The sequence below is a fragment of the Trichosurus vulpecula genome, chromosome 3 (genome assembly GCF_011100635.1).
Source record: "Trichosurus vulpecula isolate mTriVul1 chromosome 3, mTriVul1.pri, whole genome shotgun sequence".
NCBI lineage: Eukaryota > Metazoa > Chordata > Mammalia > Diprotodontia > Phalangeridae > Trichosurus > Trichosurus vulpecula.
Genome location: NC_050575.1, coordinates 382,029,510 through 382,055,444, shown reverse-complemented (window position 1 = coordinate 382,055,444; position 25,935 = coordinate 382,029,510). Strand labels below are relative to the sequence as shown.

General features: G+C 39.4%; 1 protein-coding gene across 4 annotated transcripts; it reads left to right on the top strand.

Annotated features, from left to right (window-relative positions):
* The first annotated feature begins 146 nt into the window (after positions 1-146).
* Positions 147-25,935, top strand: HSDL1 (hydroxysteroid dehydrogenase like 1). 4 transcript variants are annotated; one of them, XM_036752294.1, is made up of 6 exons: positions 208-293; positions 14,502-14,551; positions 18,797-19,029; positions 20,866-21,311; positions 21,498-21,725; positions 24,415-25,935. In XM_036752294.1, the coding sequence occupies exons 2-6, from the start codon at positions 14,505-14,507 to the stop codon at positions 24,511-24,513; spliced, it is 1,053 nt and encodes a 350-aa protein (XP_036608189.1). In that variant the 5' UTR covers positions 208-293; positions 14,502-14,504; the 3' UTR covers positions 24,514-25,935. The 4 variants fall into 4 exon arrangements, with proteins under 4 accessions (XP_036608191.1, XP_036608192.1, XP_036608189.1 ...); XM_036752295.1 differs by having other exon boundaries at positions 245-293; positions 18,845-19,029; XM_036752296.1 differs by lacking the exon at positions 14,502-14,551 and having other exon boundaries at positions 147-293.

Genomic DNA, 25,935 nt, shown 5'->3' with positions numbered 1-25,935 from the left:
AGGCCTTCTCGGGTCCCCTGGGTGCCCCACCTCGGCGGGCAGGCTCGCCAAACCTCTAGCTCAGGTCTCCTCCCGCAGCGCTGGCTGGGCCGCAGCTGCGCCCTAACGCTTCCTCCGTCGCCAAGGCAACCGCCGCGGCCGCGCGCCCCGGGGGGCCCAGGGTTGCCAACGGCCCCGCCCCGCCGGCCGCGGTCACGTGGGGGGTGCGGCGCGGGCAGACGCGGCGCGGCTGGGCGTGGCGCTGTGGCTGGACGAGCGGGAGCCGCTGCTGGACTGGCCCCTCGCCTCTGCAGGTAGGGCCTGCTGCGACCCTGGCCGAGGGCCCCCGCCCACCCATGCCTCGGCCCTGCTGAGCGCCCCGCCCCCGCCCGGACCGGGCCCCGGCCCATCCCCGCCTGACCCCCCCCCCCGGCCCTGATCCCAGTGTGAGCCCATCCGGAGCGCCCCCCACCCCGTCCTCTCCCTAATCTTCCCCTCCCCCCCAATCTCGCCCGTAACCCAGGCTGGGCCCCTTCCCATCCCCTCCCCCGCCTCAGTCCCCTTCCCATCCTCTCCTGAGCTCCTCCGTCTTCTCCTGAGCCCCCTCCAGCCCATCCCAGTCTGAGTCCCCTCAAGCGTCTGGTCTGATGGCTCCCCCCTTCCCAGCTCCCTCCATCCTCTCCCGAGCCTTCCTCTGGTCCCAGTCCAGTCCCTGTCTGAGCCTCCCTGCCCTCCTCCTCCCCTTCCCCCTCCACCAATCCCTTGGGCCCCTCCCCCATCTTCTCCAGAGCCCTGGTCCTTTACTGCGCTCTCCCCCCCACCCCCCAGTCCCAGCCCCAGCCCCGTCTGAGCCTCCCTCCCCCCGCCGAGTCCCACCCCCATCCCCTCCTAAGCTCCCGGCCTGAGGGGGCCCTCCCTCCAACCAGGTCCCAGCCCCGTCCTTGTCTGAGAGCCGCCGTCCCCTCCTGAGCCCCTCCAACTCCTCCCGAGTCTTCCTCCCCTCCCACCCCGCCATCCCCTCCTGAGCTCCCGGCCTGAGGGCGTCCTCCCCCCGACCCTCCATCCCCATCTAAGCTCTCCCCTCCATCAGGTCGCAGTCCCATCCGCGTCTCAGCACAGCCCTCCCAACCTGAGCCCTCCGCCCATCTCCATCCGTGCCGAAGGCTCCCCTCATTCCTCAGCCTCATCTCCAGAGTCGACCTCTCCCCTGGGTTCCAGCCTCACGTCCACCTGAGCCCACTCCCCCTCCGGCCTCCGCCTCTCCTCTCCTGACACCCCCTCCAGGCTTCATCCGACGCAGAAGCTCTGCGTCCCAGCCTCATTCCCTCCTGACCTTCCCCTTCCCTGAGATCCCCCCTCCCCGCAGCCCCGTCCTTACTTGAGCCTTACCCTCCCAGCCCAGCATGAGCCCTCCTCCCTTCAGGGCCTAGTCCCTTCCCTTCAGGCCTTGCCTTCTTCCCTTCACCCCAGGTCCAAGCTCCATCCCTCACTAAGGTCCCCTTTTCGAAGATCCAGACTGGCTCCCTCCCAGAACTCACCCCTCTCCTTCCCACAGGGTCTCATCTCCGAAATCTGACTCCTCTTCCAGTGCCTTCCACCTTTCCTGAGTTCTTCCCTCCCCTCTCCAGGTTCTAGCTCTATCCCCTCCCTCAGACCCATTCCCTCCTCAGCACCCTCCACCCCTGACAACCTGACAGTTTCTCCCAGGTGCTAGGCCCATTTTCTCCCTCCTGGCCACTGTTCCTCCCTTGATCAGGCACCATCCTGTCCAGAGCTACTTTAGATCCTTATCTCTGCCCCACCCCCCACCCCCAGCCCATCATAGATCCTTCTCCATTCCTTCCATCTAATCAAGTCCCAATCCCTTCCTCAGGAATCCCTCCTCACATCCCTATCATCCCTCTCTGTGACTTTCCTGTCCTTACCCAGTGTCTCTATCAGTCCTGTCCAGTTCTTCATTTGCTCTCTATCCAGCCCCATCCCCATTTTAGCCCCTTGAATAGAGGCCCCATCTCTTCCCTAGTCACACAAAACCTGGCCACATCCACCCACCTTAGCAACTCCTCAAGCTAGGCCTCAGTCTGACCCAATCCTGTCCTCATCTTTCCATTAGAGACTTTCTAAAGCCTGACTGGCCCAACTGCAGTGAGTACATGCCTCCCTCAGCAACCCTCGGGCCTTTTCTTCCTTCAAGTTCAGTCCTGTCTCTTCTGATCCCCATCCCTTCCTACCCTATTCTGTCCCCATCATCAGGAGTTCAGTGCATCCCCAAAACTAGCTTGTCCATCAGGCTGCCCCTCTTAATCCCATGTCTTAAAAGGGTTCAGAGGCTCTGGGCTCCACTTTTGGAGGCTGGTGAGCTTCAGGTTCCTTGGCTCATCTTTGTAAGCCTTTTATTTACTTCATTAAAAATACTTTTATGTTGAGTGTTTTCTAGTTTAAAATAGCTTTTAAGGATAAAAGATGAAAGCTACTAATGTACCAATGTAGTATTTCTTAGATTAAGAATTTGCAAGATCTTGTAAATAAGTTTCAGTATGATTTCAAATGTTCTTCTATGCAGGCGTAATGATGAGAAATACTTTGAATTTATATAACACCTTTTCTAATTGGACATATTCACATATAGTATTTATTACCTCATTTGTTTTCACAGCATGACTTCTGGATAGAAAAAAGTTCTATTATTATTTTAACTTAATTTCACAAATAGAGAAAACTAGAGAAATAAATGACTTGCTTGAAGGTTTTGTGGGTATCTGCTCCAAGACTCGAATCCAGGTCTCACAGCTCTGATCCTGTTACTCTTTATACTAAATAAATAAGCCGTTGTTTCTCAGCCTTCCCCAGTGACTGATAAATCACAATTTGGCAAAGGGAAATGAAACATCAGGAAGCCAGGATATGCCAAGGACTTTTCCCCCCCAGCATTATGTTTGACCTACATGATTAGGACCTTCTTCCAGCATTCCGCATTGAGTAATATTTAAGTTTATTCATTGAATATATTTATCGACTTGCTTATCATGTACAGAGAGCACTGTGCTAGCTGATAAGGGGAGCAACAAAAGAAATAAAAGACATGGTCCCCTGGCCAAAAGCAACTTTTAGTGTAGTTGGGGAGATAAGGCAGGAAACATTTCAAGAAGTGCAGTGATGGTTGTTTAAAGCAAGGAACGTGGAGTCAGAGGACCTGAGTTTGAATCCCAGCTCTGCTATTTATAGGGACTGGTGGGCCTTTCCCACTCCCCCAACCCTCAGTTTCCTCTGTAAAATGAGGGGGTTGGACTGGAAGGCTTCTAAGACCTCAAGACTATGGTCACACAGGTGACCCCTCCAGTTCCTTGCCCTTCTAATCCTGCACTTCTATAAACTCCAGATGGTTGTCACAGACAAGTATTAGGGCTACAACTTAGGGACTGGACTGATGAGAGATGTGGGGCACAGGGTAGGATTTCTATAGACCAAGAGAAGTGGGGGGTGGGGAACCTGAAGGCTAAAGATACAAGTGCAAAGATGCTGTGAGCCTGGAGAATGAAAAAAGGGAAGAGAACATCGTCTTAAAACTATAGGCTGGTTAAAATAACTGATTCCTGGGAAATACTAGAGTAGATGATTAAAGAGATTGTTAGGAAACATCTAGGAAAAGAATTGATGATTTACAAAGATGACTTCATCAAGAATAGATCAGGCCACACTTCCCTCATTCCCTTTTTCCTTTTTCACAGGATTGCTGAACTAGTAGATGAGAATGCTGTGGATATAAGCTTATCTAGATTTTTGCAAAGCTTTTGATTAAGTATATCATACTGTCTTGTGGGGAAGATGAAGTATGGATTACATAATAATAGAGGAAGAGGGATTCAAAACTCATGGGATGGCTAGACTAATAGGGTAGATATTAATGTGTTGTTGTCAGTTTGGATCTCCGGTGGAAGCTGGTCTTTAGACTACTCATCTGTAAAATGAGGGGCCTGGACAGCATCTCTAAAGTCCAAATTCAACTAAGCTCAATTCTGTTAAATCATAAGGTTTTTTTAAAAACCTTTTTATTCATCATGCTTGATTTGGTATTAACAATTTCTTTCATCTTCTGTAAATTATTTGGCTATGTGCTATTATTTTCATTACAGAGACCAGAAAGCAAAAAAACCAAAAAACAAAAACCATGCTACCTACTAGTTTAATGCAACTATATTGCATTAGTGACCAGGATTTTCTCTGCTCTGTTACTATTTGAAACAATGCTAAGTTGCTACACTATCTTTGCAAAGAAACTGAAACAGTATCATCTGTGAGGAAGGAGTCTGTCTTTCAGCCTAGTAGAAGGTATGTGTTATTTCAGGATTTAGATATAAGGGATGTTTACTTTTGATTAAGACCAAGTTTTAATTTCTCTGCATATGTTGCTGTATGAAAGGCTTAGCTTTGATAAGGAATCTTACTGGACTTAGGTGGCTGAGCCCCACTTGGAGTCTTGGGCCATATGACCCTGGCCAAGTCCTTGTCCTCTTATAGCTCCAGTTTCTTCAGTGAAGGAAAGAGATATAATAAGCCTCTAATACTACCTCACAGGGTGGTTTTGAGGAACAAATGAGATACTTTATGTGAAGCACTTTGAAAGCCTCAAAATGCTCCCTGTGTCTGCTGTTCACTCTTGGGAGGGAGTACATGGCAGAGTCACTGATGGCCAAAGGATATGAACAGTTGGATAATTTTTCTCATAATTTTCTCCAGCATTTGACTCAGTTCATAGATCCACTTAACACTGATTGTTAGGTTTTTTCTAGCTTGCAGTCTGAACACATGTTTTTTCCTCACAGAAACATTGTTAACACATGGTAGTTGAGTTCTATAGGCCTCTAGGTGGTACTGTAGAAGTGCTGGACCTAGAGTCAGGAAGATCTGAGTTCAGATTCATCCACATACTAGCTATGAGACCCTGGGCAAATCTTGATTTATGCAAATGTATTTATGCATTTAACTGTCTTACATCACCTTTTCCATCAATAAGATGGCCATGATTATAATAGCATCTACTTTTCAGGGTTATTTTGAGGTTAAAGTGAGATAATATTTATAAAGTTCCAAGTCTTAAAATTCTATAAAAATGCTAACTGCTACTACTAGTAATTACTACTTGCAATATAACTATGTTTTAAGGGAACCTTGTCATCTCATGTTTCTATGGGAAAACATAATTCTAATTCCAAATGATTGTCAAGCCTCTAAACTGGGAAGTGCTCTTATAGGATTCTCTGTAGAGCTTTTTATCCTTGAGATTCTAGTAGAGACCTACTGATATTGGGGGGCAGGGTGAATGAGAGTGAGGAGTTCAGTATGACTAAGGTTGTGAAACTAAGTGACTGTGGAAGGATGCTTGTGGCCTGAATAGAAATAGGGAAGTTAAGCAGAAGAGTTAGATTGAGAGAAAAATAATGAATTCCATGTTGGACATTCTGTTGACTTTGAGATTCTCCACAACCTTCAAGATGGAAATATACATATACAGCAGGTAGTAAGTAATGTAGAACTGGAACTCAAAAACTCAATGAGAATTGGGCATGTAGATTGTGGTAGTCATCTGCAGGGAGATAATTGAACCCTTGGGAATGATGAGATAACCAAGAGAGAGAATGTAAGGAAAGAAAAGAAGAGGGCCTGGAACAGAAACCTAGGACACACTTGTAGATTGATAAGGAACAATCAGACAGGAGGTAGAGGACCCAGAAGAGAACAGTATTAGGATATGGGAGAGGAGGATGAGGTAGTTAGCAGTATCAAAAAGCTTAGGAGAAGTTAAGAAGAGTGGAGGACTGAAAAAAATCACCACACAAAGTGAGGTTGAACTAGATGTTCTCTTAAGAGTTTTACTGACTCTAAAAAGTATGAATCTATATCTTTTTTCATATAGTACATTCCAGAATATGTTCAGGATTCAACTGCTGTATTATTTAACCATTAATTTTGAGTATATTTGCGTAATTCAATTTAGTGAGTACTTCTGTGTGTTTAGGGGTCATAGTGAAACAAAAAAAAATGCAGTTTTGTGCTGTGAAGGAGCATATAGACAGATATGAAACAATTAAAAATGCAAGACACCATAATATTTGATAACAAAGATTTTCCCCTGGTTCAACCACTTCACTTCTTTTCTTAATGTTGTTTGTGCAGAAGCTCTTCAGTTTCAAGAAATCAAGGTTATCCATTTTATCCTTGGTATGGTTAAGACTATGTCTCTTACCTTTGACTGTGAGAGGTAAATGGTCTTTTTCTCTTGAAAGTTTTTTATAGTATGATCTTTAATAGTCATGTCATGTTTCCATTTAAAATATATCGTGGAGTGTGGTATAAGATGTTGGTCTAAGCTCAGTTTCTGATAGACTGCTTTCCAGTTTTTCTAACAATTTTTATCTAATAGGGAATTTTTCTTAGGTAATTTATGTTTTGCATCTTATCTAACACTGGGTTTTCTATTTTCTGAATCTCCCTTGTCTAGTTTGTTTCATTGGTTTTGCTATAGTCTTTAATCAGTACAAGATAGTTTTGATAACTTCTGCTTTATAAACATACTTTGGGGTTCGGAAGTGCTATTTTCCCTTTGTCCTGACTTCTTTTCATCATTTCCCTTGATATTCTAGATTTTTAGTTTCCCAGACGAATTTTGCTATTATTTTATCAAATTCTGTAAAGTATCCTCTTGGTAATTTGATTGAAATAGCATTTAAAATGCAAATCAATTTTGGTAGTATTGTCATTTTTCTTATGTTATCATAGCCTAGCCATGAGCACTGAATATTTCTCAAGCTATTTAAGTTGTTCTTTATTTCTTCAAGGAGTACTTTGTAATTGATTGTATATTAAGTTTTTTGTGTGCTTTGGAATGTTGCTTCTGAGATATTCTATAGTTATTCCCCTTTCTATTTCTATTTCCCTTTCTATTCTTGATTCTTGTGTTTGTTATTATTATTATATAGAAATGCTTTTGATTTTTGAGGATTTATTTTGTAGCCTGCAACTTTGTTGAAGCTATTTGCTGAAGTCTCAATTAGTATCCTTTCTGAGGTTTTCCAAGTAAACTGTCATATCAGCAAATAGGGATTTATTCCTTTAATTCCCTTCTCTTTTCTTATAGCTATTACTAACATTTCCATAAGTATATCAAATAGTAGTAGGGAGAGTGAGTGTCCTTCTGCACTTATTGCAAAGAATTCTAGACATTCTGAGGTCTGTATCCTAAAGAGATCAAAGACAAGGGAAAAGCATCTATTTGTACAGAAATATTTATAGCAGCTCTTTTTGTGGTGGCAAAGAATTGGAAACTGTATCATTTGGGTAATGACTGAATAAGTTGTGGCATATGATTGTGATGGAATATTATTGTGCTGTGAGAAATGATGAGCAAGATGGTTTCAGAAAAACTGTCATATATGAACTGATACAAATTGAAGTGAGCAGGATCAGGAGAAAGACTTAGTAGCTGTGATCAAGACAACATTCCAAGACAATTCCAAAGGACCCATGATAAAAAATGCTATCCACCTCCAGAGAGAATGCGGATTAAAGAATACTTTTTTTACGTTGTTTATTTTTCTTATTTTTTTTTCATCATAGTTAATGGATAAATCCCAAGCGGGATTTGAAAACAAGTCTTACCTTTAATGTGAGCACCTTAACTACTAGGTCATAGCCATTCTATATTCTGCCCTTCTCACATGTAATTGTTGTGTTCACTTCTGGGAAGGACATTGGCAAGCTAGAAAGTGGCCAGGATAGTGATGCCTTGAGACCAAACCATTTGAAAATCTTCTGAAGGATCTGGACTTGTTTAGCCTGAAGAAGACTTGAGGGCTGTGATAGCAGGTTTTATGTATTTAAAGAGAGATTTGACTTATCTGTTTAGCCCCAGAGGGAAGAACAAGGAGCAAAAGGTAGAAGTTACTTCTTGAGGCAGACTTGCCATTGAGGTAAGAAAAACTTCCAGACAATTAGAGTTATCTAAGTAGAATAGGCTGTTTTAGAAAGTAGTCTTACCCTCTCAAGAGTTCTTCAGTCAAAGGCTAAATGACCAGTGATTGGGACTGTTGTAGAGCAGATTCACAACAGGTATGGGTTGGACTAGATGGTGTCAAAGGTCCCTTCAGACTTGGTGAAGATTCTCTGGCTCCTTTGCATAGCCAACTAGCTTTGATAGATAAGGAAAGCTTCCTTATCTATCAAATGAGAGGCTAAATCCCTCCCAGTTGTAGACTTCTATAACTCTACGAAAATCAGACTCCCTGTGACTTTGAAGGATCATATAATCCAGCCACATCAATGCTACCACCTTAAAAATTTTCTTTATCTTCATCTTTCTCTCCACAACCTCCTTTCTTTTTTTTTTAATTAATTTAATATTTTTAGTTTTCAGCATTGATTTTCACAAGAGTTTGAATTACAAATTTCCTCCCAATTTCTACCCTCCCCCCCACTCCAAGATGGCATATTGTCTGGTTGCCCCGTTCCCCAGTCAGCCCTCTCTTCTGTCACCCCACTCCCCCCATCCCCTTTTCCCTTACTTTCCTGTAGGGCAAGATAAATTTCTATGTCCCATTGCCTGTATATCTTACTTCCTAGTTGCATGCAAAAACTTTTCTTTTTTGTTTTTGAACGTCTGTTTTTAAAACTTTGTGTTCCAAATTCTCTCCCCTCTTCCCTCCCCACCCACCCTCCCTAAGAAGGCAAGCAATTCAACATAGGCCACATGTGTATCATTATGTAAAACCCTTCCACAATATTCATGTTGTGAAAGACTAACTATATTTTGTTCCTTCCTATCCTATCCCCCTTTATTCAATTTTCTCCCTTGACCCTGTCCCTTTTCGAAAGTGTTTGTTTTTGATTACCTCCTACCCCTATCTGCCCTCCCTTCTATCGTCCTCCCTTTTTTATCTCCTTCCTCCTTTTTTCCTGTGGGGTAGGATACCCAATTGAGTGTGTATGTTAGTCCCTCCTCAGGTCAAATCCGATGAGAGCAAGATTCACTCATTCCCCCTCACCTGCTCCCTCTTCCCTTCCTACAGAACTGCTTTTTCTTGCCACTTTTATGCGAGATAATTTACCCCATTCTATCTCTCTCTTTCTCCCTCTCTCAATATATTTCTCTCTCATCCTTTAATTTAATTTTATTTTTTGAGGTATCATCCCTTCATATTCAACTCACCCTGTGATATATATATATATATATATATATATATATATATATATATATATATATATATATATATTCCCTTCAGCTACCCTAGTACTGAGGTCTCATGAATTATACACATCATCTTTCCATGTAGGAATGTAAACAAAACAGTTCAACTTTAGTAAGTCCCTTATGATTGTTCTTTCTTGTTTACCTTTTCATGCCTCTCTTGATTCTTGTGTTTGAAAGTCATATTTTCTATTCAGCTGTGGTCTTTTTACTGAGAAAGCTTGAAAGTCCTCTATTTTATTGAAAATCCACATTTTGCCTTGGAGCATGATACTCGATTTTGCTGGGTAGGTGATTCTTGGTTTTAGTCCTAGCTCCATTGACCTCCGGAATATCATATTCCAAGCCCTTCGATCCCTTAATGTAGAAGCTGCTAGATCTTGTGTTATCCTGATTGTGTTCCCACAATACTCAAATTGATTCTTTTTGGCTGCTTGCAGTATTTTCTCCTTGATCTGGGAGCTCTGGAATTTGGCAACAATATTCCTAGGAGTTTTCTTTTTGGGATCTATTTGAGGAGGTGATCTGTGGATTCTTTCAATTTCTATTTTACCCTCTGGCTGTAGAATATCAGGGCTGTTCTCCTTGATAATTTCTTGAAAGATGATATCTAGGCTCTTTTTTTTTGATCATGGCTTTCAGGTAGTCCAATAATTTTTAAATTATCTCTCCTGGATCTATTTTCCAGGTCAGTGGTTTTTCCAATGAGATATTTCACATTGTCTTCCACTTTTTCATTCCTTTGGTTCTGTTTTATAATATCTTGATTTCTCATAAAGTCACTAGCTTTCACTTGCTCCAGTCTCATTTTTGAGGTAGTATTTTCTTCAGTGGTCTTTTGGAGCTCCTTTTCCATTTGGCTAATTCTGCCTTTCAAGGCATTCTTCTCCTCATTGGCTTTTTGGAGCTCTTTTGCCATTTGAGTTAGCCTATTTTTTAAGGTGTTTTTTTCTTCAGTATTTTTTTGAGTCTCCTTTAGCCAGTCATAGGTCATTGACTTGTTTTTCATGGTTTTCTTGCATTACTCTCATTTCTCTTCCCAATTGTTCCTCTACTTCTCTAACTTGCTTTTCCAAATCTTTTTTGAGCTCTTCCATGGCCTGAGACCAGTTCATGTTTTTCTTGGAGGCTTTTGATGTAGGCTCTTTGACTTTGTTGACTTCTTCTGGCTGTATGTTTTGTTCTTCTTTGTCACCAAAGAAAGATTCCAAAGTCTGAGTCTGAATCTGAGGGTGTTTTTGCTGCCTGGCCATGTTCCCAGCCAACTTACTTGACCCTTGAGGTTTTCATTGGGGTGTGACTCCTTGTAGAGTATATAGTACTTTGTCCCAAGCTTGAGGGGCTGCGCTGTTGTTTTCAGAGTTATCTCTACCCAGCAAGCTCAGCCATACCAGCAATACTCCTCCCCCGAGAACCGCCAACCAGAATGGGACTCAGCTCTGATCCACCACTTAATTCCTCCCACCAGGTGGGCCTGGGGCTGGAAGCAACTGCAGCTGTAGTTCTGTAGCTGCACCACCTCTGCTGCCTCTGGGGCAGTGGCTGAACCCTCGAACTCCTTTCACTCTGTCCCAGCAGCTTTTCCCACTAACCTTCTCTGTTGTCTTTGGTGTTTGTGGGTTGAGAAGTCTGGTAACTGCTGCAGCTCACTGATTCAGGGAGCTAGGGCCTGTTCCTCCCAGCTGCCGGTGTGGTTGGTGCAGGCGAGGCTCATACTGGGCTCTGCTCTGGTCCGTTCCCAGTTCTGTGCCGTAGACCTTACCCAGCGACTGTCCAGGCTCTTCTGGGCTGGAGCCCTGCTTCCCTCTGCTATTTTGTGGGTTCTGCAGTTCCAGAATTTGTTCAGAGCCATTTTTATAGGTGTTTGGAGGGACCTGGGGGGCAGCTCATGCAAGTTCCTGCTTTCCAGTTGTCATCTTGGCCCACAACCTCCTTTCTTAGAGAAGGAAGTGTTCTTCCTTCTTTCCAAGGATAATCCCCCTCCTCTAGGTTCTTCATTCTATCTCTTCATCTCCCAGGGCTTTCATCTATTATCCTTTCTTCACACTTAGGCTGAATGGAACCACATCGACCTTAGATTAAGTGTGAAGTCTTTGAAAGACATTTAATGAGGTGAAATGAAACCAGACAAGAAGTCTGGACTAGGATTTTTTTCAGTCCCGTTTGAGTCATGTATTAAAAGCATTGAGTTAGCTGGAATTGGAAAGTTGGAGCAATTTCAGCACACTCCTGAAGAGCAAAGGTAGGAATGAATGGAAGAGAGACATCAGAGGAGGCAATTGACTTTATAGACATTTCAGAATAGAAGACCAGGGCCAAGAGGACCCCAGGGAAACTCCCCACCAAGTCACTGTTTATTACAGATACTGTAATATAATCTAATGTTTCATTACCCAGATGATTACAGTAAACTTTTTTTGATGCAGCCATGAAGAGGTCAGAGATTAAGGAGAGATCAATTTAAGTGTAAATTGAGGCAGAGTGCCCAATCTTTGCCTAAATGTTAGGAATCTTCCTTACTAGGGGCAATTGTGATTAAACTCATAGTTATTCATCTAAAATAATTCCCTAGAGCCTAAGAGAAGAGAACCTCATGGACCTTTGGAGCCTCATTGTCCCTAATACTAAAGTGAACTAATTATTTTAACAGTATTACACCAATATCTACAAACATACACGGGTCTTTCCTATCTTAAGACATCTTCACTTGATTAAGCTAGCTTCTCTTAATCACCGAACTTTGGCGGGGGGGGGGGGGGGGGGGGGGGGTCGAGGGGGCTGGCCGGGGAGGGAAGGAGTACCTTGAAACTTGGTTTTACTATCTCCAATTTATCTCTGTAGCACTATCGAATTTAGCTTCTCTCCCCCACACTGTACTAAAACTGCACCAACTTCTTTTGTTAGCTGTTACTCTTTTTAATATTTATGAAACATTCAACACTGTTAACTAGCCCCTCTTTCAAGAAACTCTTCTCTTTGCTTCAATGGCACTACATGATGCTGATCTTCCTAGTGCTTAGGATACTCCATCTTCCCTCTACTAAAAGACATACTCTCTCCCATCATATCTCATTCCTTTCCTGTGTTTTTTTTTTTACTTTTACCTTTTCTTTACAAATCTCATTTGTAGCATCATGTAGATCAGGGTCTCATAAAGTAATTTCAATTCATCAACAAACCATGCCTTTGCCTATAATGTCTATGTCGTTGACTGCCAAAAACTGCCTTTTCTGAGTTTCAGTTTTACATCTTCAAATTCATACTATAGATTTCCACATTGACAGCTTGTCATTTCAAATTTAGTTTGTCTAAAACTGACTTTTTCATTTTATTCCTAGATTATCTATGTCCTTTGAATTTACTATTTGCTTGCCCTCACCCCGTTTGCTTATACTGAACCTCTTAAATGCATATCTACAAACCCTGTTCCCCACCCCTAGCTACAAACTCCTTTACTCTCCTCTACTTCAGCCTTAACTTCCCTTGCCCAAAGTCCCACTACAATGTACCTACCAATCCCTTCCACTATGCCCTCTGGAATGCCTACTCTATAATTAACATATTCTTTCATCCCAAATCTTTTCTCCATCTTTTGGCATTCATTAAGAAAACCCTTTCTTCTTCCTAACTTCCTTATTATTGTCAAGGGTTCCACCATCCTTCCAGTCATTGAGGCTTACAACCCACATGTAATCCTCAACTCTCTCTACTCCCCTTTCTATACTCCATCTGTTGCCAAATTCTGTCAATTCTATCTTTGTAACATCTCTCATCTATGCCCTCTTCTCATCAATGAGACTGTTTCCATGTTGCAGTAGGCTCTCATCACCGTGCTTGGACTAATGATGTAGCTACCTGCTTAATCTTTCCTTACGTTTCCCCACTCCAGTCCATCCTTCACTCAGCTGTCACATTGGTCTTCCTAAAGTACATGTCTGACAATGTCACCTGCCTCCTGCATTCAGTAAACTCCAGGGATTCCATATAACCTCCAGGATCAAATACAAAATCCTCAATTTTGATGTTAAAGTCCTTTATATTCCTATTCTTTCCTACCTTTCCAGTCTTACAAACCCCACGCCCACATACTCTTTGATCCTGTGACACTGGCCTCCTTGCTGTTCCTCGAACAAAACACTGTACAAAATCACTGACTGTACCCTATGTCTGGAATTCTCTTCTTCATTGTGTCTGCCTTCTGTCTTCCTTCAAGTCTCAGCTAAAATCTCACCCTCTGCAAGCAAGCCTTTCCTGGTTCCTCTTAATACTAGTGCTTTTCCTATAAAGTTTTCTCTAGTTTATCATGTTTATATCTTGTTTGAATAAAGTCTCCCCATTAGAATTTGAGCTTCTTGACAGCAGGGATTCTTTTTATCCCCTTTCTTCCTGTCTTTAGCACTTAGCATAATTACTTACCCAGTACACATGCAGTAGATGCTTAAAAGTGCTTATTGACTTGATGTTAGCTCATACCTCATGACTCACTGTTCTTGTGGTAGAGAAGGTAGACTACTCCTTGCTCCCCATTGCCACAACCAGACTCCCTCTATCACCTAATGTTTTGGACAAATTGCTATAGTCTGATAGAATTTTAACATTTTGAGTCACTTCTCATGAATGATACTGGGCCTGTAGTTTTCTTTCTATATTTTATCTTTCCTTGGTTTAGGTATTAGGACTCTATTTATCTCATAAAAGGATTCTGGTGGGGTGTTTTCTTTCTCAGTTGTTGAAAATAATTTCTAAAGTGTGGGTACTAACTGTTCTTTAAAAGTTTAGTAGAATCCTGCTGTGAATCTATAAGAACTAGGAGTTTTTTTTTCCACCCTTTGGTAGTTCCTATATAACTAGACCTAGTTCTTTTTCCAAAGATTGAGTTATTTAACATCTCTTATCTTGTTGTCTGGTAGTTCAGATATTTTATGTTTTTAATGCTATTCTTCAGTTCCCTTTTCTAGTCTCAGTTTTGTTGGCATGTAAGTATATATAATATGTTCTGATTTTTTTTCATTTCTTCTGTTTTGCTGTGATTTCACCTTGCTCATTTGCTACTTTATTGATCTGATTTTTTGCTCTCTTTAATGAGATTAGCCAAGGATTTACCAATTTTATTAGTCTTTGCAAAGAACTAGCTTTTAGTTATGTTTTTTGTTTCTCTCTAATTTTTAATATCTCCTTTTTTACTTATTTTAGGGGTTTTTTGTTGATTTTCTAATTTCTTTAAATGCATATTCAGTTCATTAATCCTCTTTTTTCAATTTTGTTCATGTATGATTGTAAGGATATGATTTTCCCCTTGAGGACTGCTTTAGCTGCATCCCAGAAATTTCGGTACGTTGTTTTATATCATTATTGTTTTCTTTTACATAGTTATTAATTGTTTCTGGGAATTGTTTTTTGACCTCATTATTTGAGATTTCATTATTTAAGACTCTGTGTCTTTTGTTTGTGGTCCCTGAACTGATTTCTGTTCTTATGGTATCATGGTCTGTAAAGGATGTATTGACTACTTCTGTCTTTTTACATTTGCTTGCAGTATCTCTGTGTCCTAGTACATAATCAGTTTTTGTAAAATTTTCATGCTATGAAGAGAAATATATATTTTTTTGAGTTCCAGTTAGAAGATGCCAAGAAGTCTTTTAACTCTCACTTCTCCAGAAACTTGTTCAGTTCCATATTTTTCCTTTTGTTTATCTTTTTGTTGGACTTACCCAAAACGGATAGAGGGATATTGAAGTCTCCTATCAATATTGAGTTACAGTTTTTGTCTTCTTGAAACTCAGATAATGTTTCCTTTATGAATTTGGATGGTAAGACATTTGGAACTCCTAAGTTTATTACTGATAATTGGTTCTTTGTCTATGGTTCCTTTCACCATAATGTAATTTGCTTGTTTATCCCTTTTTATTTTATGAATGTTTTTGCTTTACCTGATAGCAACTACTGCTTTTTTTGGATTCACTTGATGAATAGCTTTATTTTGTATATATGTCTTTGTTTTTTAAAATATATTTCTTGTAAGCAGCAGGTTGTAGGATTTTGTTTTCTTTTCTAATCTGTCACTTTTTCATTTTATTGGATTGTTTTATTCATTCACATTTAAAGTTAGGATTTGGGTTTATATTTTCTTCCATCTGTCTCTATAATTGGGTTTTTTGAGTTTTTTTTCCCCTCCTGCTGTAAACAGAGTATTATGTTCCTTCAGTTACTTTATTTTAATCTTTTTTTAAGGTGGCACTATTCCCACCAACACTCCTGATCTCCTCTTCTCAGTTGTTACCCTTTTCCCTTTAGGGTTTTGTTTATTTCCTTTTTTTTTCCTGATTTTATCTGGATATATATTTCTTCTGTCTCTTTTTTCTTCCTCTCATTAAAGTAGATTTCCCCTTCCTCTCCTCCCCTTTGGTTAGTCCTGTTTATTAGTTTTTAAAATTTCATTTTTTGCACCCCTTTCCAAAAAGGATTTCTCTCTCTTCATTGTCCATTTTCTCTTTCTGTTTACTCTAGACCCTTATTCTCTTATTCATAGCTTCTATCCTCATCTGGTCCCTTTCTTTTATGTGTGTTCTTTATGCAATCAACAGTTCCAGGGTATCCATGTAGGTTTTCCTTTCTAGGCACTTTCTGTCACTGCCTTGTAAGGCTTATTCCATGGATTTCCCTTTTCCATTGTGCCTTATTCCCAAAACAATGCCAATTATTATAAGTATCAGAGAAGATACTGCCCCATGGTAGAGCCCCTCCAATACCACTGATTTATACCCTCTCTGATTCACCTCCCCCCACCCAAAATTTGCCTGGAAATCTTCCTGTGTTCATGCTGTCTCATTCCTCCAGGTGCCAGTTTTCCTTAGAGGTTCCAACTTCTTCCTCCCCTTCTACTTACCCCTTCAAGTAGATCTTCCAGTCCTCATCCAGAGTAAGATCCCCAACTCTCTTAATGACCATCTCTCTTCACCTATAGGAGTATTCATCAGTGAAATCCCCTCCCACCTCCAAAGTAAGGCCTCCTTTTTTCCCTTCTTTTCAGTTTTTCCCTCTTCCTCCTCTTCTACTTCTCTGTTGACTCTTCTTTTTCTGAGACCAGAGAGGTCTCCTTCTTCTCACTGCTAGCCCTTAATAAGACAAGGTGCATCACATACTCTCTCTATCCTCCTCCTCCCCCCACTCATTTTATGTACCTTCTTATGTTGTAATGTAGTTCCACAAAAGAAGTATTCACCTGTAGGCAGGGTGTCACTAGGTTCTTGTCATAATGCCCTGTCTGCCTCTTCACCTTTATTAGATTTTCACCTTCACCTCTCTCCTTGTGTACACTTAGAAGTCTTTCTGTTGTGACCCTGTTGCTGTGTGCATTTATTCATTCCTCCTGCATTTTTGTTTTTCTGATATGTTCAAGAAGCAAATAATCTCTTCAAGTCTGGTATTCTTGCTATGAGTGTTTCAAATTCTTTATTATTAAACATCCATCATTGGTCCTGTATGGTCACCCTGGGTTGCGTTCTCAGTTCCATTGCTCTTTGGAACACATTATTCCATTCCCTCCTCCTTTTTCTATTGGGTACAGAATTTTTTTTGCATTATTCAAATGACCTTTCCTTTGTGATTGAAAGTCTTTCCTCGTGATGGTGAATCAAATTATTAAATTTAGCCGCAGGTGTCTTGGAGTTTGCAGCCTTAGATTTTTCTTCTGGGGACAATCTGAATTCTTTCAATTGGAATTTCATTTTCTAAGTTCAGAAGTTATGGGCAGTTCTCTTCTATTATTTTCTTCATTATGGTGTTAAGAATTTTTTGTCTTACGTTCTTTTGGGAGACTTGTGATCCTTAGGTTGTCTCTACACAGTACTGTCTTTAAAATCAGTGTGTTTTGCTTTCATAGTGAACATATTTTCTTTTAATGTTACTGTTTTTTTTCTTTTGTTCTTCTAGATTGTTCTTTACTTTGTGTATTTGCATTTGTCTGTTGTTCTTTCTTTTGTTTCTTTGGTAAGACTTGCCATTGCAAATTACAGGTTTTTGATTCTGCTCATTATTTTTGCTGTGTAGGGCATAAATTCTGCTTTCATGATTCTCATTTCTCTTTTTAATTATTCAGGAACAGTGCGTTGTGCTCCATGTCCTCAAATTCTACAGGGTGTTGGATTGTTTTCCTTTGTTTTGCAGTATTTATTCATAAATGCCTGAATTTGTTATGAGATCTGGAGGCCATGTTTCCTTCTGTTGTTACTGTTTTTTCCTGTTGATTTATCTGTTTTTGTTCAAGGTCTTTGAGTTTTCTTGCTGAAATCTTTGGTACTTTCATTCTTTCCCACCTCTTTATTTTCCTTATCACTCATTTCCTGACTTCTAATTCTTCCCTTCTAGTTGTGATTTCCTCGTGGCTGGATCTCTAAGTGTCAGCCTCCTGGGTTTGGGGAGTTTCTTTTTTTTAACCTCCTTTTGTATTTTGAGTATCCTAGGTAAAGTTGCTTTCTCTTTGAAGCATAATTTTTGTTTTGAAGATATCTTAAAAGTCATAGAGATAGGAGAAATGTCTAATCTGCCAGTTTGTTTCCCACATGACCTGGAACTGACACTATAATATCTTACCAGAAAATTATTATTCCATTAGGTGTTCAATTCTAAGTATGATTTTAATTATACTTTTGTTCTGAAACTCTTTAGATAACTGTTCAAGTATATATATTTACAGATGTGCTTTTGGAGACTATTGAATTGTAGATCATAGGTTTTCTGATAGCACCTACCCTTGCCTTTGATTTTACAGATAAAGAGCTTAAAGCAGTTAAGTGACTTGCCTCATATCACACAGGTAGATGTGAATCTGGGATTAGAACTCAGGCCCTTTGGCTCCAAATCTACCACTTTTTTATGAGGGGTAGGAATGGGAATGAAAACAGGGCTAGATTTTAAGTCAGGAGAGATCTAGGGTCCACGTCTTTGCTGTGAGACTTACTTGGTGACCTTGATCAAGCTTATCAACTTTTCTTTTGTTTGTTCTGCAAGAATGGGGTCCATAGCAGTTGTACCATGGCTCTCCTAGGGTTCTTGTGAGAAAGGGTTTTTGTAAGCCTTAAAATGAAATACAAATAAATGTGAGTTGTTATTTCCAGTAATAATTGCCTTCCCTATTAAAGGGAGAATAATGCCACTTCATCAAGTAAATCAAAATTGCACTGGGTTTGTACAGTTTTTCTAATGAGGGTCACCAGCCCTTTCCTCCTCCTCATGCCAAACTCCAGAGCATGGGTCCTTATCCATTCACTGTTTTGGGGAGAAGGAGTGCTGCAGTAGGCTTTGCTCTTTCAGTCTTAAGTAACTTTTTAAATGATTTAGCTCTGAGGAAGGAAAAACATTTTAAAGACTAATTCTGAAGCAGTCAGACCCTCAATGAACTGGCTGCAGGGGCTAGGTACATCTGAAAAAGTCATTGTTACTTTCATGCCAAAGAATCCCATTTTCATTCCCCGTGAAGCAGATGTCTCTCTAGTGTGAAACATACATGGTATTGATTTATCAGGCAGAGGTGCTCTTCTTATTGATACCATTTTTCTTTTTCTGTTTTTTTTTCAGGGTTCTGTTAGCCATGGCTGCTGTTGACAGTTTCTACCTCTTATACAGGGAAATTGCCCGGTCTTGCAATTGCTACATGGAAGCTTTAGCTTTGGTCGGAGCCTGGTACACTGCCAGAAAAAGCATCACCATCATATGTGACTTTTACAGCTTGATCAGACTGCATTTCATCCCTAGATTGGTGAGCAGAGCAGATCTCATTAAGCAGTACGGAAGATGGGCAGTTGTCAGTGGTAAGAAACTAAATTATCAGTACTTTGACTTTAATTTAAAATCCAAGTAGCTATTTAATATCTACTTTTAAATTAGAGGTGTTATTTAAGTATGATATAATGGGTTGAGAGCCGACCTTAAAGTCAAGAAATTCTAAGTTCAGGTTCTGTTTCTGACATATTGTTGGCTGTGTGACCCAAGGAAAGTTGCTTAATCTCTCAGATTTCTGGAGAACTTTGAAACCATAAGATGCAGAGAAAGGATCAGCCTCATTGGTAAAGAGAATTTGCTTACCTAGGAGTTCTCCGTACCAGAGGTGTCAAACTCACTCCCAAGTGGCCAGAACCAGATTAAAATGTAATTGAGAAATGTTTAACAAAATTAATTAAAATACACTACAATATAGATAACATTGATTTGTGGTTTTCTAAGTCAATTTGATCTGTTGCTGTTTAAGTTTGACATTGCTGCCCTAGATCAGGGCTGTCCAAAATACGGCCTACGAGCCACATGTGGCCCGCAGTGTGATTTTATGCAGCCCACCTGTGGGTTTTTATTTTCATGAGCGAAAAAGTAAAATAATAATTTGCATGGAATGCATATTAGATTTTTAAAAATTCCATCACTAATAAATAATCTTGTTGATGTTAATTTTCTTTGGTGTTTTTAAGCAGTATTACACACAGAACACATTGCACAGAATTTTCATTCACTCTGTGGGATGCGTTCGGTCTGTATGATGCAGACTAGTCAGTATGCACCTACCTTTATACTGTTGTGTTGTCGCTTTGTTGTTTTGTGTTTGCTTTCGTGCTTTGAGTCTTTACCTGCTGTATTGATGACACGCATTCCCCAACTTTCTATTAGTGTACTGTATTTTTTATTCTGGGTGAGGCTCTTGAATAATTATTTTATTTTAATGTGGCCCTAAGATAACCTAAGGTTGGACAGCTCTGCCCTAGACCATTGAAATCAAGAGTCAAGTCCTTTTCTTTGTTATTTAGAAGACTATTTATAACTCATTTTGGTACTTTAATAGGAAAATACTATTTAAAAAGCCATGTATATTTACATGCATATTTTTTCTATTATGTATCCCTCTCCACTGCATTTTTAGAAGAAAACATTTTTAAAAGATTTTTACAGAATGGAAAAGCTGGAAAGGATCTCGGAGATGACTTTGTATCAGAGTACCTCTCTCATTTTACAGCTAAGAACACTGAGCTCAGAGGAGGGAAAGAACTTCCTGAAGGTTACCCAGCTGCCAGACGGCTGCAGAACCAGAACTAGAATGGAATGGGGGGAGGGGAATGTCCTCAGTCCTTGTCTTGTACTCTTTCCTGTGGTACTATGCAACTTCTCATATAATTTTTTCCTCCTTTATTCTAATTCCTTTCATTTTCTGAAATGGTTGTTGGCTACTGCCTCAGCTTTATGAAATTTGGAGTTTGAGGAGTTTTACCTTCATAGAGTCACTTTGTTGGAACATGGACAAGATCCTTCTTATGATATACACACTCAAGGATGAATTATTGAAGTTTTTTTTAAAAAATTGAAAAATATAGAAATATTCAGTGTCATATAATCAGTTTAAATAACTTTAAATAAATTTTATCAAAATTTTATAAATTTTTTAATTTTGTTCCAGGTCAGCATTTATAATCAAACTGACCCACCTATATTTATTAGCCCATCATCACTTTACAGTATCATGTGAGATAAGGCAGTTAAGGCCTTATTCTCTCTTTTTTCCTACATGATTCTCTTTGATATGCTTGTTTGATGGTTCCAAATGCTACACATCACAAGATAAAGATACTCAGATGCTGTATTACCTTTTCTCTTTTCTAACACAGGCGCCACAGATGGTATTGGAAAAGCCTATGCTGAAGAGTTAGCAAGCCGGGGTCTCAATATTGTCCTAATCAGCCAGAATGAAGACAAGCTGCACAAGCTTTCCAAAACCTTAGCTGAGACCTACAAAGTTGAAACAGAGATTATAGTCGCAGACTTCTCCAATGGCCGCGGAATTTACTTACTTATTAGAGAAGCTTTACAAGATAGAGACATTGGTATCTTGGTGAATAATGTTGGGGTGTTTTATCCCTACCCACAGTATTTTACTCAAGTCTCTGAGGACAAACTGTGGGACATTATCGATGTAAACATTGCAGCTGCCAGCTTGATGGTCCACATAGTATTGCCAGGGATGGTGGCAAGGAGGAAGGGTGCGATTGTGAACATCTCCTCTGGCTCCTGCTGCAAACCCACTCCCCAGATGACTGCGTACTCGGCATCGAAGGTGATGATTATTGTGGGTTGGGAAAAGAGCCCTAGGCATAAAATAATACTGTAATCATTTGAATAGATTGCAAAACCTTGTTGTTGTCCTTTTGACTGCAGCTGTGGTACTCTAAATACTATTTCTTCTCTTAATGAAAAATGAGAAATAAATGTTTTCTTTTATTTCCTCCTTCTGTTTAAACAGGCTTACTTAGACCACTTCAGCAGAGCATTGCAATATGAATATGCTTCTAAAGGAATTTTTGTACAGAGTTTAATTCCATTCTCTGTAGCTACAAATTCGAAAGCATGCAGTAGCTTTCTACATGGCTGCTCTTGGTTGGTGCCGTCACCAAAAGTATATGCGCATCATGCAATTGCTACTCTTGGAATCTCAAAAAGGACCACGGGATACTGGTTTCATTCAATTCAGGTAACAATATTGGGAACTTTATCTCGCCTAAGTCAGCATAGCTTTAATTGTTTTGAATGATTCTAAAAAAATTTTAAATTTAAGTGAAGGCTAATGTTGAGAAGCAGGAAGTTTTAATTAATTCTTTCATTAACTTCTTTGGTGTTTTTGGTTGTCACAGAAGCTTCTCTTTCAGTAATATTTGTGCTAAAATTGTTGAAAATTAAAATGGATATATGATGAGAAGGGCTTCTCTACATAAATGCAAATGACAACAGAAAACACATCTTAATTTGATGCCATATTGTTGTGTAGAGGTGCTGTTTTGCTTCTCAAAAGACTGTGCCAGGGTGTTGCACACCCAGGCTGTTCCTACAAAGCTAGAAATGTTTTTAATATAGGCCTAATGATGGACTGGCTGAATCATCAGTCATCTTGAGGAGAGTCTATCCATGTTTTCGGGGGCTCATCACTAGTTTGTCCACAAGGTGATGAGTTTTAAAAGGCACAATGACTCTTAATGCGTATCTGTAAATTATAAAGGGATTGACATCTACATCAGGGAAGGGAGTACTCACAGAGATGAAATCTCAGATTTTTGCAGTATGGGAGTATAATTGTAAAAATGGTTCAATGTCTTCATTGGCATCTAACAGGTAAATCTAGTAAGTACTAACTGGTAATGCTTGTAGAAGTGGGTACTGAAGCTTACAGGGTCATCTGAACAATGTAAACCTGCAAAATGTTTCTTTATTTCTGAAGACTGTTATGCCTAATGGTGAAATTGCACAATGTGTTGTGACAATTTTAAGAGGCAAAGAATGAAAAATTATGTATTGGAACATGCTTAAAATACTTAGATCTTTTGATATCTTTGTAGAATAGTTTAGTGAAATAGTTGAGAATTTGAATATTCTAAGTATTGGGAAAGAAACTTGCATGGTTTTATTAAGGGCTTGATTTCTGTAACATAGAATGCATAAGTGTACCATGCTTTCAGAGTTCTTTTAGGTAAAGAGGGCACCAAGTTCTTTAAAACTGTTTATTCCATCCCAAGAATCTTTAGCTTTTATGGTAGATATAATATTCTAAATAGAAACAAAATTAGAAGAGACATGTCAGTCATGGTTGTATTTGACTTTTAGTGCTTCAGCCTAGCGTGTGCTATGTTAGCTATTCAGGTAAAAGTGGAGAAATGATTTTAGCCTGCAAGGCAGAAAGGGAGTCTGGAAGCATTATTACCATATTGATACTGTCCAAGTATTAATATTGCCTTGGAAAGCATTTCTTCTCATACTTGGAAATAACATTCATTTTACTCATTGTAGCTAGTAATTTTTATCCTCAGAACATGATGCAAGTTTGGCAGGAAAAGAGCAGCCTTTTCATTACTAGCTTTCCATCTTTGATATTTAATAAAAAATACCAGACACATTCTAGAGTAGAGTTGACTGAAAAACAAGCTAATAAATACCTTTCCCAGGGTTAATTATTATAAAAATTAGGAAATGGTACCACCATGGATTAGTAGTTGAAACCAAAACCACACTTTAGTTAGGACAGGCTGGCAGAGCAGGATGGAGAAGATTTTATTCAATTTTGAACTTGTGCGTATTTTCATCTACTTGGTCCCAGATATTTAAAGCCATTCCCAAAAGATACCTAGTAGAGGCAGATGTATGTATTCTGTTTTTCATCAATGGGATGAATATTAAGCTTAATATTTTTGAAGATTTATGATTTCATCATGTGATTAAGCTCTCTACTCTCAAACTACTGTAGTTTGCCACTTCTCTGTACCTGTGATTCTCAAACGGTGTGCCATGAAAGTTTGGCATTTCTATTAAGCAGATGAAAGAAAATATATATTTTTGTTTGATATAAATTTTAATTACCTTACATATATAATGTTGTAAGTGTAATATTTGAAAAAATAAACACAGCTTTCCTATTATACATGTGCACTAAACTCAAAACATGTCAAGTCTTGAACTTGTAAAAAATTCAACAAAAATGGCCTCTCTTATTAAAGAGAAACTTTGCACATGCAAATCTTCTGACTTTGCAGTAGTGGAGCTGATATAAACATTCAGTGTACCTCATTTCCTCGTAGTTCAAAGAAGGCTGTACTGGGAAAAAAAATAAATTTTGAGACCATTTGCTTAATTGGTTTAATGGGTTGCTCTTGCCCCCAGAATCCATCATGTAATGGCCAGATCTTCAGTGAAGAGCATTTCTGCCCTTAGCTAACTGAGCTGGTCCTAGGCAGACAGACAGCCACACAATCTAATGCCTGACTCATACCAGAAGCCTCGTCAGCTTCAGATTTGCCACTTTTTATACTTTGTTAGCATAATTTTGATAAATTGGGGTCATCAATATACCATAATGAGGCATCAAAATAGGATGTTAATAAAGGATTAAACTTTTCAATTAGGTGAAATTACCCTGATATTTCAGGTTCTAGGTGGTGATGATCTTAGATGACCATCAGTATTAAGCAAAGAACTGCAGGATTGAATCAGTATTTTCTAGAAATGCTTTTTGATTTACAATATTTTATATGATTAGTATTTTTATGTGTTTTGGACTGTTAAGAATTGATGAATATTCTGAAGCCTTATTAATTGGTACCTTTAGTGATAATTGTAATGGAGGGGCGGGGAAGGTTCTAGTATTGTTAGTAACTTTTCTTCCTTTTTCTTTTTAGTTTCTTTTTGCACAGTATATGCCAGAATGGCTCTGGGCATGGGGAGCAAATATTATCAACAACTCATTGCGTCATGAGGCCTTATCCCATAGATTGTGAGCCTGGATATATCACCTTAGGAAGTCTTGCCAAATTATGTGAACCTACAGTATTCAGAGCATTGGAAGAACAACATTTCATTTTAATTGTGTATTTGCTCTTAACTATTTTGCTGGCACCTTATTGTTGCATCATTGATAAAAACAGACAGGTACTTTTAAAGGATCTGTTGGGGAGCTGCCTGAAGGCATTGGCATGGGGTTAATATTGAATGTGATGAGAACTGATCTAGGAAGCCTAGAATTGGGTATTCCTTTTTTTAATGTAAGCTACTGGAAAAACTGTCAATGAGTCAGCGTTGTGCTATGAACCAAGATGAACTGAAATTGAAATAGACTCATAGTTTGATTCGTTGGGTCTTTTCATTTTAAATCTTCTTGTTTTAAGAGTGGTCATGTGTTTCCTTTGAAGAATTGTAATTCTAAAAAAAAAATAACTGGAAAAGGTGTGTTTAAAGAACCATTTTGAAGCTAAAAATGGCTGGTGTTAGTAGCTGTAGAAATCCAACTACCTATATGTATTGTATTACCTAGATCTTGTAGTTTGAATCTCTTCTGATGAAAATGCTGCTTTTCCACCCAAGAACAGAATTGTATTAGGCAGGTTTGAAAGTTGATCATATTTAGAAAATGGTGAGATCCGTATGAGTAACTTTATAACTAACGGGCAAATCAGTTTTTAAAAGATACATGTAAAGCGGCTTTGGATGGGAGCTTCATGGGATTTCAAAAAGTATTTAAATGCAGTCTGAAAGAAAGGCTTCTCTAGTTTTGTGACTCTCCATAGTCTAGTAGTGTAAGTTTAATAACTTTCTGTTAAGTTCCTAACCTACTTTGGACCTAACCCTTTGCCGGAACTGCAAATACCTTACGAAGTTTTTCAAGCATTTTTTTAATTTATACAATTCTTTTGGATAATACAATTATTTTCAGTGTGCTGTGTTGTATTTTTTTAACTGAAATCTTGCCCTTTAGAAAGAAAATTATTTCACAATTTTCTATGTGATAATCAGTTCCAATAGCATTTATTGGTATAACCAAATTGTTTGCTGAGGTAGTTAAAATGTGGAGTAATTATGTACTATGTATTGTATCTGATAACAGATTTAGAAGTGTAATCTTAGTTTGTGCAATGAATGTAATGAATAAAATGGACAATTGTGTTGGAGTAAAAATGACTAAACTGCTTAGACAAGGTTAGTTCTGAAATATAATGTGTGTGATGTTTTGGGTTTAGATCATAGTGTCTTATTTGAAAACTTGTTGTGAGAACCATCCAGTGCTGTCAAAACTGTGAAGCTCTATACCAATGTAAGGTATTGTTATTATTTACGTATTGATAATTCTGCATTTTCTTTTGTGACTCCAGTGTAGATATATATTGAGTATTCGTAAGCCTGGTAAAATTATTTAAGAACCATGA

Excerpts from the sequence above, each read along its gene's own strand:
- HSDL1 (XM_036752294.1), top strand. The coding sequence starts at position 14,505 with ATGATTTTCCCCTTGAGGACTGCTTTAGCTGCATCCCAGAAATTTCG. Across the intron at positions 14,552-18,796 it reads GCTGCATCCCAGAAATTTCG|GGTTCTGTTAGCCATGGCTG; the intron begins GTACGTTGTTTT and ends TTTTTTTTTCAG. Across the intron at positions 19,030-20,865 it reads AAGATGGGCAGTTGTCAGTG|GCGCCACAGATGGTATTGGA; the intron begins GTAAGAAACTAA and ends TTTCTAACACAG.